We start from the raw sequence: 16,242 nt of genomic DNA on the forward strand, positions 1-16,242 counted from the left end.
GGGCTCGAACCCGTGTCCCCTGCATTGACAGGAGGATTCTCAACCACTGCATGGCAGGCAGATTCTTAACCACTGGGCCACCAGGGAAGTCCTGAACTTTATCTTGAGAATAATGAGAAACTTTTGAAGGGTTTTAGGAAGGGAGAGGCCTTGGACAGATATGCAGGTGGTATGCACCAGCACTGCCTATAGTCAGCACTCCTGCTGATTGCTCATTAAGTATTTAGAATATCTCTGCTGAGAGTGACATGCTGTGTGGAGAATGAGATCTGGAATAGTTAAGAGTCTTGAACTAGGATTGGTGATTGATTAAATGTGGGGAGTGAGGGAGAGTGAGATGTCAAGGTTTCTGACACAACTGGTGAAGTAGGAAGTTTGGGGGAAAGCTGATGAGTTTAGATTTAGACATTATGAGTTGAGGTGCCTGTTACACATCCACATGGAGATGTTTAGTAGGTAGTTGGAGTCTGTGGGTTTCTGTAGGCCAAAAGTGAAACTTGAACCAGAAACATCATATTGTTTTTTGGGAGTTGGTAATAGCTAGTAATTTCTTTAAATGGTAGTTGAAGCTATGAGGAGAGGTAAGATTACTTAGGAGAGAGTGTAGTATGAGAACAGAGCCTAGGACTGAGCCCGAATTCTTTGAAAGTCCAACATTTAAAAGTCAGGTAGAGAGGAGAAGTCTGCTCTGCACATTAGGGAAGACAAAGATTTATTCATTCATTCAACAAATCTATATTGAATACCTACTATGTGCCAGGCACTGTATGAGTCCCTGGGGATACTGCAGTAAACAGAAAAAGTCCCTGCTTGTGAACCTTACATCTATTGGAGGGAGACAGACAATAAACAAATAAATGAACAAATATATCATGTGTGAGGTGGTAGTAGGTGCTATGAAAAAATGAAAAAGACATAGCTCTGCCCTCAGATACCCTCAGATAACTGCAGCTGTAAGCTGACTGTGGTAAGGCTACATGAGGTACAAAGTCAGAAATGCTGGTGGAACTCGGAGGTTTATCTCATTATGTTGCTTATTGGAGCTTTATACATAGCTGATGCTATGGATTATCTTTTTTCCACTGATGACTTTCTTTAATTATGTTTAATATAAATTAAACAACTGTTAAAGAAGACGTGGTACATATGTACAATGTAATATTACTCAGCCGTAACAAGGGACGAAATTGGGTCATTTGTAGAGATGTGGATGGACCTAGAGACTGTCATACAGAGTGAAGTAAGTCAGGAAGAGAAAAACCAATATCGTATATTAATGCATATATGTGGAACCTAGAAAAATGGTACAGATGATCTTATTTGCAAAATAGAAATAGAGACACAGATGTAGAGAACAAACATATGGAAACCAAGAGGGGAAAGGAGTGGGGTGGGATGAATTGGGAGATTGGGATTGACACATATACACTATTCATACTATGTATAAAATAGGTAACTAATGAGAACCTACTGCATAGCTCAGGGGACTCTACTCTGCTCTGTGGTGACCTAAATGGGAATGAAATCCAAAAAAGAGGGGATATATGTATACGTATAGCAGATTCACTTTGTTGTACAGTGGAAACTAACACAACATTGTAAAGCAACTATATTCCAATAAAAATTAATTTAAAAAAAGAAAATGAAAAAAATAAAATAAACAACTGTTACTGGAGTATTCAGATCTCAGGTTAGAGTGAGAATATAATTATCTCACATTATAATCAACATATGTAATATTTTTAAAAGCAGGCTAACAAGAATTGAACAAAATCTCTACCAATCACACACATATTACAGGCTATGCTTTTTTTAAAGACTTTACTTTTTAGAGCAGTTTTATGATTACAGCAGAATTGAGAGGCAGGTACAGAGATTTCCCATATAGCTCCTGCCTCCACCCGTGCATAGCCAGCCCCGTTATCAACATTTCTCACCAGAATGGTGCTTCTTTTTTTTAACCAAGGATGAACTTACATCGACACGTCGTAGTCACCCAAAGCCCATGGTTTACCTTAGGGTTCACTCTTGGTACTCTATGGGTTATTTTTTATGTATTCTCCCTCTGAGGAGAAGTGAGCATGGTCAGAAGTCTTTTGGGTCAGGGCTGCTTGGGTAGCTGAAACCAGTGCCAGCTTTGTCCAGGAGGAAAGCGCTTCTCAATTCCTGCCGCCTGCTGAGAAGAGCTGGGCCTCTTCTTGGATATGAGGACGTGATGTTCTAACAGGGGAGGGAACATCCCTCAGGTAGGCTGGATTTTACGCAGCCCAGGAATCTGACTTCTCTTTCCTCTGTGGCTAGGCCTGCTATGTGCTGTATTCCAGGGGGGACCTTTTCTTGCCAGTTCCCCTTCTCAGCCTTTACATTTTTGTCTAGAGGGTCCCCTGCCCTCCTCCCCAGCCCCATCCTCATTCTAGGTTCCAGGCTGTTTTATCTCTGGGACCTCATGGTCCTTGGTCAAATCTGAAAGTCTTCCCAGGGCTCATGCTCTCAGTCTTACAGTCTTTTGAGCCCTTTCTAAGGGTAAGGGTGGATTCTGATCCCCTCAGAGTCACTGCAAAGCCTGCCAGTCCTGGCTGGGGGGTGGAGGGTGAAGGGGGAGAAATTATTTTCAGAGATGAGGCCCCTGTTGGTAAAATTTAGCCATTTCCATCCAGATTCCCCTCAGGTTCCAGCCAAGTGCTGAGGAACAGTCTGACCAGTGCCCTTCTCTCCTCCTTCTCTCTACCTTCTTCCTTGACTGCTGCTTCTCTCACTTCTTTCCCTCTGGGCTTATGTCTCACATCACATAATCCATTGTCCAGCTCAACTGTAGTGGCTCTGCACGGTAGTGCTGGGAGAGGAGAGGCATTAGGTGGGTGGTGGATATTGGTGGTGGGAATTGGTGGGTTGCACTCAAGAATTCTGTTGCCTTTTGGGGAGATGGTTTGTTATGAATCCATTCATTCATGCATTCATTCGTTCAGCCAGCACTTACTGATTTCATACTTGACAAGGTGGATATTAGTGATGGTGCCATACTGGGCCCTGGGGGATAGAGTGAGTCAAATTTAGTCCTTGCCCTTTTCTGGATGTGGCATGCAAACAACTCAGAGCACGAGAATTAATATAACAGAGTTATGTACAAAGTGCTTTGGAGCATAGAACAGTAAATGATTAGCTCTGCCTTGAGAAAGGAGAGGAGATTTGGACATGAGGGAAAAGCCTTTGCGGTTTTGTCCGCCAGTGGTTAACAAAGTGTGGTCTGCAGACCACTGGAGGTCACCAAGATCTTTGTGGGGATCCAGAAGGTCAAAACCATTTTAATAATAATACTAAGATGCTATTTGCTTTTTCCATCGTGTGTACATTTGCAGTGTTGGTGCAGAAGAAATTAGTAGGTAAAACTGCTGGCACCTTAACAGGAGTCAAAAGAGTGGCACAAAATTGTGCCAGTAATCATTGCATTCCTCACCTCCATGCCCTCTCAGTTTTTTTTAAGCCTTTATTTATTAATTTTATTAAATTGTATCCCATGAATACATGTCTCTTTAGTATTCTGTGTGATAAAACAGGAAGTATGCATAAAGCACTTTTACTGCATGTAGAAGCCTGATGTTTATCTCAAGGAAATGCATTTGTGTGATTGAGTTGCAAGCTGAACTACCTCCTTTTCTCGGGGAACACTAGTTTTACTTGAAAGAATAACTGACAAATTGCAATTACTCAGACTTATGTTTTTGGCAGACATCTTCTTGAAAATGAATGAAGTGAGTCTGCTGCTTTAAGGAGAACAACTGATAGTATTTGTTGCCAATGATAAAATTCCAGCTTTTAATTGAAAATAAGAGTTTGGGAAAACTTGTATCTGTCACTGTGAGCTTGACAGCTTCTCCAAATTTACAGCTTTTCTGATGAAATCAGTGATGATATCAATAATTGTGATTATTTTGATATTATATAAATGAACTGTGTCAAATTTGGAAGCTCTGCCTAACTCATCGAATCACTAGTTTCCAAATGATTAGTGTATCATGTTTCAAAATCACCCATGGGTAGGGACTTACCTGGTAGTCCAGTGATTAAGACTCCATGCTTCCACTGCAGGGGGCGTGGGTTCAATCCCTTGTCAGGGAACTAAGATCTGATCCCGCATGCTGTGCGACCAAAAAAAAAAAGAAAAATCACCTATGGTTAAAAGATCCATTCAAAGTGCAAGATAGACCAATGGATTTTATTGTAATAGAGTACAAGAAGTTCATCTGTATAGTTTCAGATTTCACATTGTAACTAACCTTTAATAAACTTACTACTTGTTGAGTTTTGGTGAAGTATCAGAGAAGAATGACCACAATTATCTGAAAGGTTATTAAAATACTCCTGCATTTTCCGACTGCATATCTATGTTTTGATCTTCAATCAAAACAACCCCTTGAATGTGGAAACAGATATAAGGCTGTAACAGCTGTTTTCTATCAAGCCAGACATTAAAGAGATTTACAAAAATGTGTAACAATACCACTCTCCTCATGAATTCTTTTGCAGAAAACAATTATTTTTCATAAAAACATGTTTATATTAATGTATATGAGATTTTACTGTTTTAAAATGAATTAATTACTAAATATTAGAATTTATGTTTTGATTTCTAATATAGTAAATATCAAACAGTTTTGGGATTTTCAATTTTTAAGTGTAAAAAGGAGTCCTGAGACCAAAAAAATTAAAACTTGGTCCTATGCTATTCTCTCTACCTAAAATTCTTCTCTTTTCTGCCTACAGAAATCCCATACATAATTGTAGAGCTGGTATTTAGTTATTCATTCAAAACACATTTACTGAGCATCTACCAAGAACCTGGCCTTTTCTTGTTGCTGGGTACATAGTCCCAAACCCTTATGGGGAAGACAAATTAAATAGACAACTACAACACAGTATGATAAATGTTACCAGTGATAGACATATAAATGCTGTGGGAAGACAGGCTATTGTCAGAGTTGCTTGCCAGCTCACCTAGAACATTCGTCTGAGCAATGTGATTGGACTGTACCGCCTGTGTTTGATTCTTTATGGTCTTAGAGGGAAAGTGGCTGAAGTTAGCAAAAGATGGGAACTGTTCACTTGCTGCTCTGGGAGGAAAAAAGGAGACTACAAATGTATTAAATGTCAGCTTCATGCAGGCCCTATGCTAGGTGTTTTAACAAATGTGGTCTTGCTTAACTCTCACAAAAACCCTATGCAGCAGAGTTAATTATCCTTATTTTGCAAATGAGATATTGGAGGCTAAGAGAAGTTAAACAACTTATCCAATATCATATGGTTGTAACTGATGAAGCTGGGATTTTGACACGTGTTCTGACTCCAAGTGCAGGGCTCTTTCATTGTGGTAATAATGTGTTGCTAAAATGGGTGGATCTTTTAAGGTAATTTCCGGATGGGTCTGGGAAACCTTGCCAGATTGGAATGTATTAAGAGAAGGTAGAAAAGGTCTCAGGAAGGAGAGAGAGACAGCCTAGAAAATGCTTCATTGAAGGAATTATTTGTGAATTTTGGCTGACATGATTTTTCTGGACAGGATTCTATGGCCATATGGGACATCAAGATTTTGTACTCCCTTATCCTCAATCCCTTTAATCCTTCTCTGTGCCAGATGATGCCAGCAGCAAAGGTAACCTGTCTGTCTGATCAGGTTACAAACTAGAGCCTGATGCTTGAAGCCCAAATTTCTTGGACCTGCTGTAGGCCAATTGTGCCCAGCCTGGAGACCCCAGTCCCTAGAGCGTGGTAAACTATTCCCATTATTTTTTAAAAGCCTAATAGAAGTACTTTACTTAGGTTCATCCTGTGGGTGGATACAGGCTAATGAAAAGATTAGGTTTCTTTGTTTTGGGTCAGAAATCTGTCGATCTGATGTGCTTCAGATGTGCTACCTATGGAGCTCTAGAAAAGGGGTCAGCAAAGTATGGTCCAAGGGCCAAATCCAACCCACCACCTGTTTTTGTAAATGAAATTTTGTTGGAACACAGCTCAGTTCTCTCACTCATGTTTTGTCTGTGGCTGCTTTTGTGCTCAATGACATAGTTAAGTAGCTGCAACAGAGACTATATGGCCCATGAATCCTGAATGTTTACTGTCTGGCTTTTTACAGAAGTTGCTGACCCCTAGCATAACCTCAATTCTTTCTATTATGGAACTTAGAACATAGTGTTTTAATTGCTTATCTCCCCCACTTTTATAATTGAGCTCCTTGAGAGCAAAGATGAGGTCTGATTCATCTCTTTATACCCTGTGCTGATTATAGACCCTGACATTTGAAGAGTACTCAATAAATGTTGTTTAAATGGGCATGTCATATGCTGATCAAAAAGCTCTTATAGGCAATTATATATACCTTTGAATAATATAAACACAGGAATAAGGGAAGGAAAGTGTTATGTTGGTTATGCTAATCTCAGTGCTGTGTGCTTTATCTATGAACTAGTCGTTACTTACTGCAATTTTTGGGGGATAGGTAGTTTGTGGATAGGAGTCCATGAATGAAGCAATCATGCCAAGAGCTCTCGTTGGTGAGGAAATTGAGAAACAATGCCTTAATTTTTGGCTATTTTCTGCTCTTTTCCTCAGTACCCACCACCCCTTTACCCCACCCTCCATTTTCCACTCCACCTTGCCAGGACAAAGGTAGAGGAACATAAGGTTCCATGGAGGTACTTATTTCTTTTGTATGCATACTATTTATCTACTTTTTTCTTTTATAAAGCCATTTCTTCAGTGTGCTTCCTACTAGCATTACTGTCCGTGGCTTCCAGAAGATGAAACTAAAGCTGTCTGGTTACCTTGGCATAAAGGCAGTCAGGTGAAGTGCTGGCCTGCGAGTCAGCAGACCTGGGCTCTTGCTGTGCCTCTTCAGCGGCCTTTGACTTTGGGCACATCCGTTAACATCTGTGAGCTTCAATATCCAACATATTTTTATTGTCACATCTGGGACTTAAAAAATTTAATATTTATAACCCTCCTCATTTTGAAAAGGATTTGAGCAACTAGCAAGCGATAGAGAGGTGACCTGTCCAATCCTGTCTCTGTTTCTGACCAGCAGACAAGTAAATGATTAGATGGATTAGAGTGTTTCCGGTCTCTGATCAGGGCCTTCTAGAAGGCTTCACAGCCACAGCTTCTTCACCCTGTCCTTGCTTTCTCTTCTGTGACTGCTTCCGTTATCTGGGAGGTCACAGTTTTTCTTCTGTCTTCTTTGGGGGTGATCTGAAGAGTATTTTGCCTAGAAAGATCAGGGTCGAAAGGAAAGAGGAATTTTATACTCTAGGAATTGGAAGAAATGCCAGAAACTTTAGTTAAAATGTCTTTTTCAAATAGTGAACTTGAAGCCTGAATAAGGGAAGTGACCTCCTTAGAGCCACATAGTAGAGCTACGACTAGATTCCAGGCTCTTTCTGCTATGTGCCTCAATCAGGCTAGGTGTTTTCCAGGTTCGTAAGAGAGGATTAGGTGTCATGAAAGAGACTGGGTGGGCTAGACTCTTGTGCTAGTTTTATTGCTGTATGACTGTATGGTGGTGGGTGGAGGAAGTTTCACTCCAGACCTCCATGCTGTTGTGTCAGATGTGCTCAGGACCTTAGATGTCTAACAGATACTTGCTGAATGTAGCTGTCCTGGAGGAGGCATAAGATGTGAAGGGTTTCCTCAGTTAGCCTGTGGCTGGCATTATATGTACAGGCAGTGACAAAGTGAACAAAAAGGAAAACTACGTAGTACTCTGGCCTTGGAACAAATGGCCTGTTTTCCTATTTCTAGAAAGATTGTATTAATTCACATTTATTTATTGACTACAAATGATGTTTCATTTGAATATGTATTTCTTTGATTACTAGTGAGACCTTTTCCTGTGTTCATCAGCTATTCGTATTTTCTCTCACTTGTATTTTTTTTCCTTGTGAGTTATTTATTCATGTTCTTTGTGCAGATCCCAGTGTATTCCTAGCCCTATGCTTGACTTCCCTGCCAAGGAACTATTAGGATAATAAAGCATTGACCCTAAATAGGGAAGACAGTTAATATGAAATACTTTTATCACTGTACAAATAGTCTGTTGAGTGGCTACGTGAGGAGTCAGGTGCTAGAAGCCAGGGACTGTGACACAGGTAGGTAATAGAGCTGGGTGGCAGCCCCCCGTAATGTTGTCTCTTGCTTTTCCCATACAGAGTTTTGCCGGATTGACAAGCCCCTGTGCCACAGTGAGGATGAGAAGCTCAGCTTTGATGCAGTCCGCAGCATCCACAAGCTGATGGATGATGATGCCAATGGTGACGTGGATGTGGAAGAAAGTGATGAGGTGAGCTCCCTCACCCTGCGTGGCTCTCTCCTCTTCCTGTGAGAACAGTCCCTGAAGCTGTCTAGACAGGCTGTTCCCTGAGGAGAGGTGTTCTTGATATTGGCTTGTCCTCTAGGAATGCATCCCTATCAGGGAAGGTGATTCTCAGCAGAGCAGCCTCTAGGAGCCGGCCTGCCAGAGTGCAGGCCTTACATCTGTGTCTGTGCCTGGACTGGCTCCTGTTTGCCTACCGGCTAGAATCACAACACCGACCGAGCTGTGCTGTTTGAGAGGGGAGGGGGCCCTGAGGCTCGTCTGTACAGTTTCCCTGAATCCTTACTGTAATCCTGCTGTAGATGGAGGGCATCCATCTGTCCTTACTCTGTGCTCAGCCCTGTGCTGGCATGTGGAAGAGAAGGCAAGACAGTCAGATCTTGCCCTTTGGAAGCGTATACTCTATTTGTGAGGAAGAAACAAAGGTTCCTAGAAAGATCATTCTGAATTCCAGGCTGCAGTTGCTGGGAGCCAGTTGAGTGGTCCAGATAGTAAGAGCGAGAGGAATCTCTAGATGGAAAAAGCTCTGTTATTGTTTCACCGTTTGGCATGACTGCAGCTCCAATTCCACAGAGCCCAGAGCACAAAGTCATCATGTGTGAAAAGATTGAAAAGTTTCAGTTGTTTTCAAGCTCCACTTGAGCCAGCAGTGGGGTGAAGCTGGCAAGTTATGCCAGCCTTTAGTAGCGATATGGTGTATATCCTGAGGGAGGGGCTAATCTCGTCTCTCCTCCTCTGGTTAGCCCACCTTTAAGTTGTGAATTCAACTTTGGATTTCACGTTGCCAAAAACATTTGAAACAGTGAAAGAGAAGAGTGACATGAATGATGAAGGGTATGGAAACTCTGAAACGGGCAGCATTCAATACAATTCAGTGTTTATAACTGTCTAGTGTATGTGTGCCAGGCGCTGTTCTAGACGTGGGGATGTGGCAGCAAATACACATAATTACATAGAGATACATCTGTCCTCATATAATTTACAGTCTAGTGAAGAGACTTCAGCCTGGAAAAGAAAAGATTCAGATAATACAATTTCTGTCTTCAAATGCAACAGAAGTAGAGGAATCAGACTTAAATGATGACGATGATAACAATGAAATCCTTACTCTGTGCCAGGCACAGTGTTAAGCTCTTTGCATAGTTACTTTTTTAACTTTGTTAATAGCCTTAGGAAGTTGGTATTACCATCAAGGAGTGGAACTTTGGAAAGGTTAAGCATTTTGTTCAAGGACACGCTGGGTAGGAGAACAGGTCTGATTTCAAAGCCTATGCTGTTAAGTACTGCAGTATTGTTTCTCTTATGCTAAGGGCAGAACCAGGACCACTGTGGGGAAAGTAAAATATAGGCATATTCTTCTGGAATAAAGAATCACCTCACAGCGCTATCTCCTCATAGAAGAGGCTTCCTTGGTAGGTAGGTAGTGAACTCCCTGTCACTGAAGATGGGAAGGTAGAACACAGCACTCCACTGATTGGTCAGCAGAGGGGATCCTTGTATCAGGTTGAACTAGATAATGTCTAAGGAACTTATAAGAGGAGAAAAATAGACTTCCTGGAGGAAACGTAGAATTGGGAGAGAGTGGAAGGGGTGGGGCAGCTTGAGCAGCAGGAAGCAGCGTGAGCAAAGATGTGGAGGTAGTAAGAAGCTTGGAGGGTAGGTTTGGTCGCACAGAGTGACTGTGGGAGAAAACTGCAGGACAAAAGCCTGGCAAGGAAAGGGGGCCCAGGCAACCAGGCTGAGATATGTATACTTGCTGAACCTGGCAGCTGTAGGCTCTTAAGCAAGGCCAACAGCCATGATGAAAGTATCCGAACTTTTGGTCACATCTAAATGTGTCACTGGCCCTCAAAGGACCCACATTTTATTTGTCTGTGCTGGGAATAGACCCGTGTTCCTGGTGGCGAGGGAGGCCTAGAGGTTTCCTGACCACAGGACTGGGAGATGCGTGCCACCATAGTCAAGAAGGTGACACGATCCAAGATCCACAAATTCCTGGATATCTTTGTCATCCGCTCCTCCTTCTTTTTTCACTTTCTGCCGAATTACTTTGTCAATGAGGGGAGGAAGAAAATGTTCTTTTTAGAGGAATGTACCACAACAAAAAGCTCATCAGCACAAACTGTTCTAAAATAACACAAAAGCTGTCACCCTGCTTTTCCCTGTGCCAGTGGTGAGATGTTCTTTTTCAGTGTAGCTTCTGCCTGCCTTGGCTTCAGCTGCTCTCCCTACAGTCTCAGGCCTCTGGTGGGCAGAGGGGCCTGCCAGTCTGGGGTCTCACGATCATTCACAAGCTACTTTCTCTTTGAAAGAGAAAGTCATGGTAGCAAAGTGTGTGTGTTTAAGTCAGTCTCAACATATATGGAGTTCATGATCTAACTAGACCATTGGGTGGGCAGCTCAGAGCTTGGAATATTGGATTATGGATGCTGAGACACCAGAGATGAAACCCTGGTTGTGCTGGCCATCAAGGACCTGAGATTTTTATGTCCCACTTAAAAGAACTGCTGATTACCCAAGGACCCTAGTAGAAGTCTGCTGGGATATGCTATTAAGGCCTCATTTATTCAGCCTCATATCAGTAAGTTTTTCAGATAACTGAACTATAACCTCATTTCTAGATATTTAAAAATGTTAGCCATTTTCGAAGTAAGTTTTCCTTCTTACAGATTACTGTGACCAGACTGTTATTTTCTTTGGATTATTCAAAGCATGTCTTCAGGGCCTCTTGCACTGTTACCCCAGTGCCTACATTCCTGTATGCATTGTTGTGATTTCTCTTTATAGTTTTCTGTCTCTTCTTTGGTTCATTCTCATTTCTGATAGTTCTATCTCTGCTGTAAGCTATGAAATTAGACTTTTGGTAAACTGAGACTCAGCAGCCATTTTATAGAAAATATATAGTCATTTGTGTGGGGGGAAGCCAATTTGACTTCTCAAGTGTCATCTCTGCTTGCTTTTGTCCTAGGTAGCAGAGGCTATGGATTGTGGGCCCTTCAGATGAGCAAGGTGGCACTATTGGTGCTGGTGTCCTCCTTGCAAAGCTGACAGGGAGTTCTACCAGCCTGGCAGTGTGGGAATTCATGACCTGTGTTCTGCTGAGACCTCTGGTAGGGATACTGCCTCTGGGCAAAGGACTTGCAGCAGTGGGATGGCACTTCAGCCTGTCCTGATAGTCTGAGGTGGGCAGACAAGAGCCTTCCTAAAACCACTGTCCCCTTGACTGGACCAGACAGTTTGAGAGCAGTTTTATTTTCTTCTGTGGAGCCTACGTGGAAAATAAAGGACATTTGTTCACCCATTGAACAAATTCTTATTGAATACCTGTTACGTGTGAGGCACTGTTGTAGGGCTGTAGATTCCATGATGAACAAAGCAGATAAGATCCCTGCTTTAATAGAGCTTGCATTCTAGTAATACGTATGTCATAGGTGATTAAGTGATAAGTAAACTTTGAAATTAGGCAGAACTGTGATCAGGTTATAGTAGTTTAGTGACTTCCCTTTGGTTTTCTCAGGGTAAAATGGTGGTTAATGATTCCTACCCTTGCAGCGTTGCTATCAGGATTAAGTGAGAAAAGTGCTGTTAAAAGTTCCCAGTCCAAATAAAGAACTCTCAAAACTCATCAATAGAAACCAAGCAACTCAATAAAAAATGAGACAAGATTTGAGCAGACACTTCATCAGAGAAGATATATGCATGGCAAATAAGCATATGAAAAAATGCTCAATATCATTAGCTATTAGGGACGTACAAATTAAAACCACATTGAGGGACTTCCTTGGTGGTCCAGTGGGTAAGACTCTGTGCTCCCAATGCAGGGGGCCTGGGTTCGATCCCTGGCTGGGGAACTAGATCCCTCATGCATGCCTCAACTAAAAGTTTGCATGCCACAACTAAAGATCCGGCATGCCGCAACTAAGACCCGGTGCAGCCAAAAAAGAAACCAACCCACAATGAGGTATCACTATACATCTATTTGGATGGGTAAAATTAAAAAGTAGTCAAAACCAAGTACCATGTGAGGAGTAAGAGCCACTAGAACTCTTACAGAGTTTCTTATAAAGCTGAACACAATTTAATACATATCTCAGCAGTTCTACTTCTAGGTATTTACCCCTATAGATAAATGAAAATTTATATTCGTACTAAAACCTGTACACAAATGTTTATAGCAGCTTTACTCATTGTCACCAAAAACTGGACACAAATCAGATGTCTTTCAGTGTGTGAATGGATAAAACAAACTATGGAAAACTACTCAGCAATAAGAGGAATGAACTATTGATGTACACAGCATAGATGAATCTCAAAGGTGTTATTCTGAGTGAAGGAAACCATCTCAGATAGTTACATACTATATGATAACATCTAATGACATTCTAAGAAAGGCAAATCTCTAGGGATGGAGGCCAGATCAGTGGTTACCAGGGGTTAGGGGTGTGGGGAGGGTTTGATTACAAAGGGGCAGCATGAGGGAGTTTTTTTGGTAATGGAACTGTCCCATGTCTGGATTGTGGAGCAGTTATAAGAATCTACATAGGTACTAAAATTCATAGGACCATATTCCCCCTGTGCCCTCCACCACAGTTAATTTCATTATATGTTAATTAAGAAAAATGTTCCCAGCACAGCATTGACACACAATTCAGGCTCAGTGAATGCTAATTATTGACACCTTTCTGTTTCCTCTATATTTCCAGGAAAGCTACCTACATCTGACGATTGTATATATATTTTTTAATTAATTTATTTATTTTTGGCTGCATTGGGTCTTCATTGCTGCACATGGGCTTTCTCTAGTTGTGGCGAGCGGGGGCTACTCTTCGTTGTGGTGCGCGGGCTTCTCATTGTGGTGGCTTCTCTTGTTGCAGAGCACAGGCTGTAGGCACACGGGCTTCAGTAGTTGTGGCTCACGGGCTCTCGAGTGCAGGCTCAGTAGTTGTGGCATATGGACTTAGCTGCTCCGCGGCATGTGGGATCTTCCCGGACCAGGGCTCGAACCCATGTACCCTGTGCTGGCAGGCAGATTCTTAACCACTGAGCCACCAGGGAACTCCCTGACAATTGTATTTTAATGTTCGTGTGTGGAATGACTGACCAATGTCACTGTAGCGAGCATGTTGTCAGGCTGAGATGGGAGTCTTATGCAAGGGTGTGATCACACATTTTGCGGGGTGGAGATGGGTACGTTAGTATGAGCCTGGGAAGCTGCAAAATATACTTAACCTTCTGTTAGTGTCTGTGGTGTTTGGTGTAGAATATAGCACAGGGTTAAAAGCTTGTTCTGTAGAGTCACACAGACCCAGGTTTAAACCTGGCTCTCCCTTTACCAGCTGTGGAAACTTTGAGAAGTTACTTAATCTCTTTAAGCCTCAGTTTCCTCATTAGAAGTGGAGTGATACTCATTTACCATTGCAACAAAAAGAATAAAATACCTAGGAATAAACCTACCTAAGGAGACAAAAGACCTGTATGCAGAAAACTGTAAGACACTGATGAAAGAAATTAAAGATGATACAAACAGATGGAGAGCTATACCATGTTCTAGGATTGGAAGAATCAACATTGTGAAAATGACTATACTACCCAAAGCAATCTACAGGTTCAGTGCAATCCCTATCAAACTACCAATGGCATTTTTCACAGAACTAGAACAAAAAATTTCACAATTTGTATGGAAACACAAAAGACCCCGAATAGCCAAAGCAATCTTGTGAAAGAAAAACGGGGCTGGAGGAATCAGACTATAGTACATATTTCTATATGTACTATACTTCAGACTATAGTACAAAGCTACAGTCATCAAGACAGTATGGTACTGGCACAAAAACAGAAATATAGATCAATGGAACAGGATAGAAAGCCCAGAGATAAGCCCACACACATATGGTCAACTTATTTTTTTTTTAATTTTTAAAATTTATTATTTATTTATTATTTTTATTTTTGGCTGTGTTGGGTCTTCGTTTCTGTGTGAAGGCTTTCTCCAGTTGCGGCGAGTGGGGGCCACTCTTCATCGCGGTGCGTGGGCCTCTCACTGTCGCGGCCTCTCTTGTTGCGGAGCACAGGCTCCAGACGCTCAGGCTCAGTAGTTGTGGCTCACGGGCCCAGTTGCTCCGCGGCATGTGGGATCTTCCCAGACCAGGGCTCGAACCCGTGTCCCCTGCATTGGCAGGCAGATTCTCAACCACTGCGCCACCAGGGAAGCCCCTGGTCAACTTATTTTTGATAAAGGAGGCAAGAATATACAATGGAGAAAAGAGCCTCTTCACTAAGAGGTGCTGGGAAAACTGGGCAGCTACATGTAAAAGAATGAAATTAGAACACTCCCTAATACCATACACGAAATTAAACTCAAAATGGATTAAAGACCTAAATGTAAGGCCAGACACTATCAAACTCTTAGAGGAAAACATAGGCAGAACACTCTATGACATACATCGCAGCAAGATCCTTTTTGACCCAGCCCCTAGAGAAATGGAAATAAAAACAAAAATAAATAAATGGGACCTAATGAAACTTAAAATCTTTTGCACAGCAAAGGAAACCATAAACAAGATGAAAAGACAACCCTCAGAATGGGAGAAAATATTTGTAAACGAAGCAACTGACAAAGGATTAATCTCCAAACTATACAAGCAGCTCATGCAGCTCAATATCAAAAAAACAAACAACCCAATCCAAAAATGGGCAGAAGACCGAGATAGACATTTATCCAAAGAAGATATACAGATTGCCAAGAAACACATGAAAGGATGCTCAACATCACTAATCATTAGAGAAATGCAAATCAAAACTGCAATGAGGTATCACCTCACACCAGTCAGAATGGCCATCATCAAAAAATCTACAAACACTAAATGCTGGAGAGGGTTTGGAGAAAAGGGAACCCTCTTGCACTGTTGGTGGGAATGTAAATTGATACAGCCACTATGGAGAACAGTATGGAGGTTCCTTAAAAAACTAAAAATAGAACTACCATATGACCCAGCAATCCCACTACTGGGCCTATACCCTGAGAAAACCATAATTCAAAAAGAGTCATGCACCACAATGTTCATTGTAGCTCTATTTACAGTAGCCAGGTCATGGAAGCAACCTAAGTGTCCATCGACAGATGAATGGATAAAGAAGATGTGACACATATATACAATGGAATATTACTCAGCCATAAAAAGAAATGAAATTGAGTTATTTGTAGTGAGGTGGATGGAGTTAGAGTCTGTCATACAGAGTGAAGTAAGTCAGAAAGAGAAAAACAAATACCGTATGCTAACACATATATATGGAATCTAAAAAAAAAAAAAAAAAACATGGTTCTGAAGAACCTAGGGGCAGGACAGGAATAAAGACGCAGACATAGAGAATGGACTTGAGGACACGGGGAGGGGGAAGGGTAAGCTGGGAAGAAGTGAGAGAGTGGCATTGACATATATACACTACCTAATGTAAAATAGCTAGTGGGAAGCAGCCGCATAGCACAGGGAGATCAGCTCGTGCTTTGTGACCACCTAGAGGGGTGGGATAGGGAGGGTGGGAGGGAGACACAAGAGGGAGGGGATATGGGGATATATGTATATATATAGCTGACTCACTTTGTTATACAGCAGAAACTAACACACCATTGTAAAGCAATTATACTCCAGTAAAGATGTTAAAAAAAAAAAAGTGGAGTGATAATAGTAGGTACCTCATGAAGTTGTTGTGAAGATTAAATGAAATAATGCATATAAAGCACTTAGTACAATGCCTGGCATATAGAACAGGCTCAATAAAAGTTAGTTTTTGTTGTTATTATTGTTATCATCAGAAAGAACCTACATTTTGATAGAGATAAGCCTGTGTTCAAAACCTGGCTTTGCCACTTACTGGCTATGTGA

The 16,242-nt window shown here is 41.6% G+C and overlaps 1 protein-coding gene across 3 annotated transcripts in view; it reads left to right on the forward strand.

Annotated features, from left to right (window-relative positions):
* Positions 1-16,242, forward strand: part of STIM1 (stromal interaction molecule 1) — a 199,518-nt gene that overhangs the window by 99,661 nt on the left and 83,615 nt on the right. For all 3 annotated transcript variants that reach the window (XM_059930928.1, XM_059930929.1, XM_059930930.1), the window contains exon 2: positions 8,196-8,326. In XM_059930928.1, the coding sequence (XP_059786911.1) occupies positions 8,196-8,326 (131 nt within the window). The remainder of the gene's footprint in view (positions 1-8,195; positions 8,327-16,242) is intronic.

Source organism: Balaenoptera ricei, chromosome 8 (assembly GCF_028023285.1).
Source record: "Balaenoptera ricei isolate mBalRic1 chromosome 8, mBalRic1.hap2, whole genome shotgun sequence".
Classification (NCBI taxonomy): domain Eukaryota; kingdom Metazoa; phylum Chordata; class Mammalia; order Artiodactyla; family Balaenopteridae; genus Balaenoptera; species Balaenoptera ricei.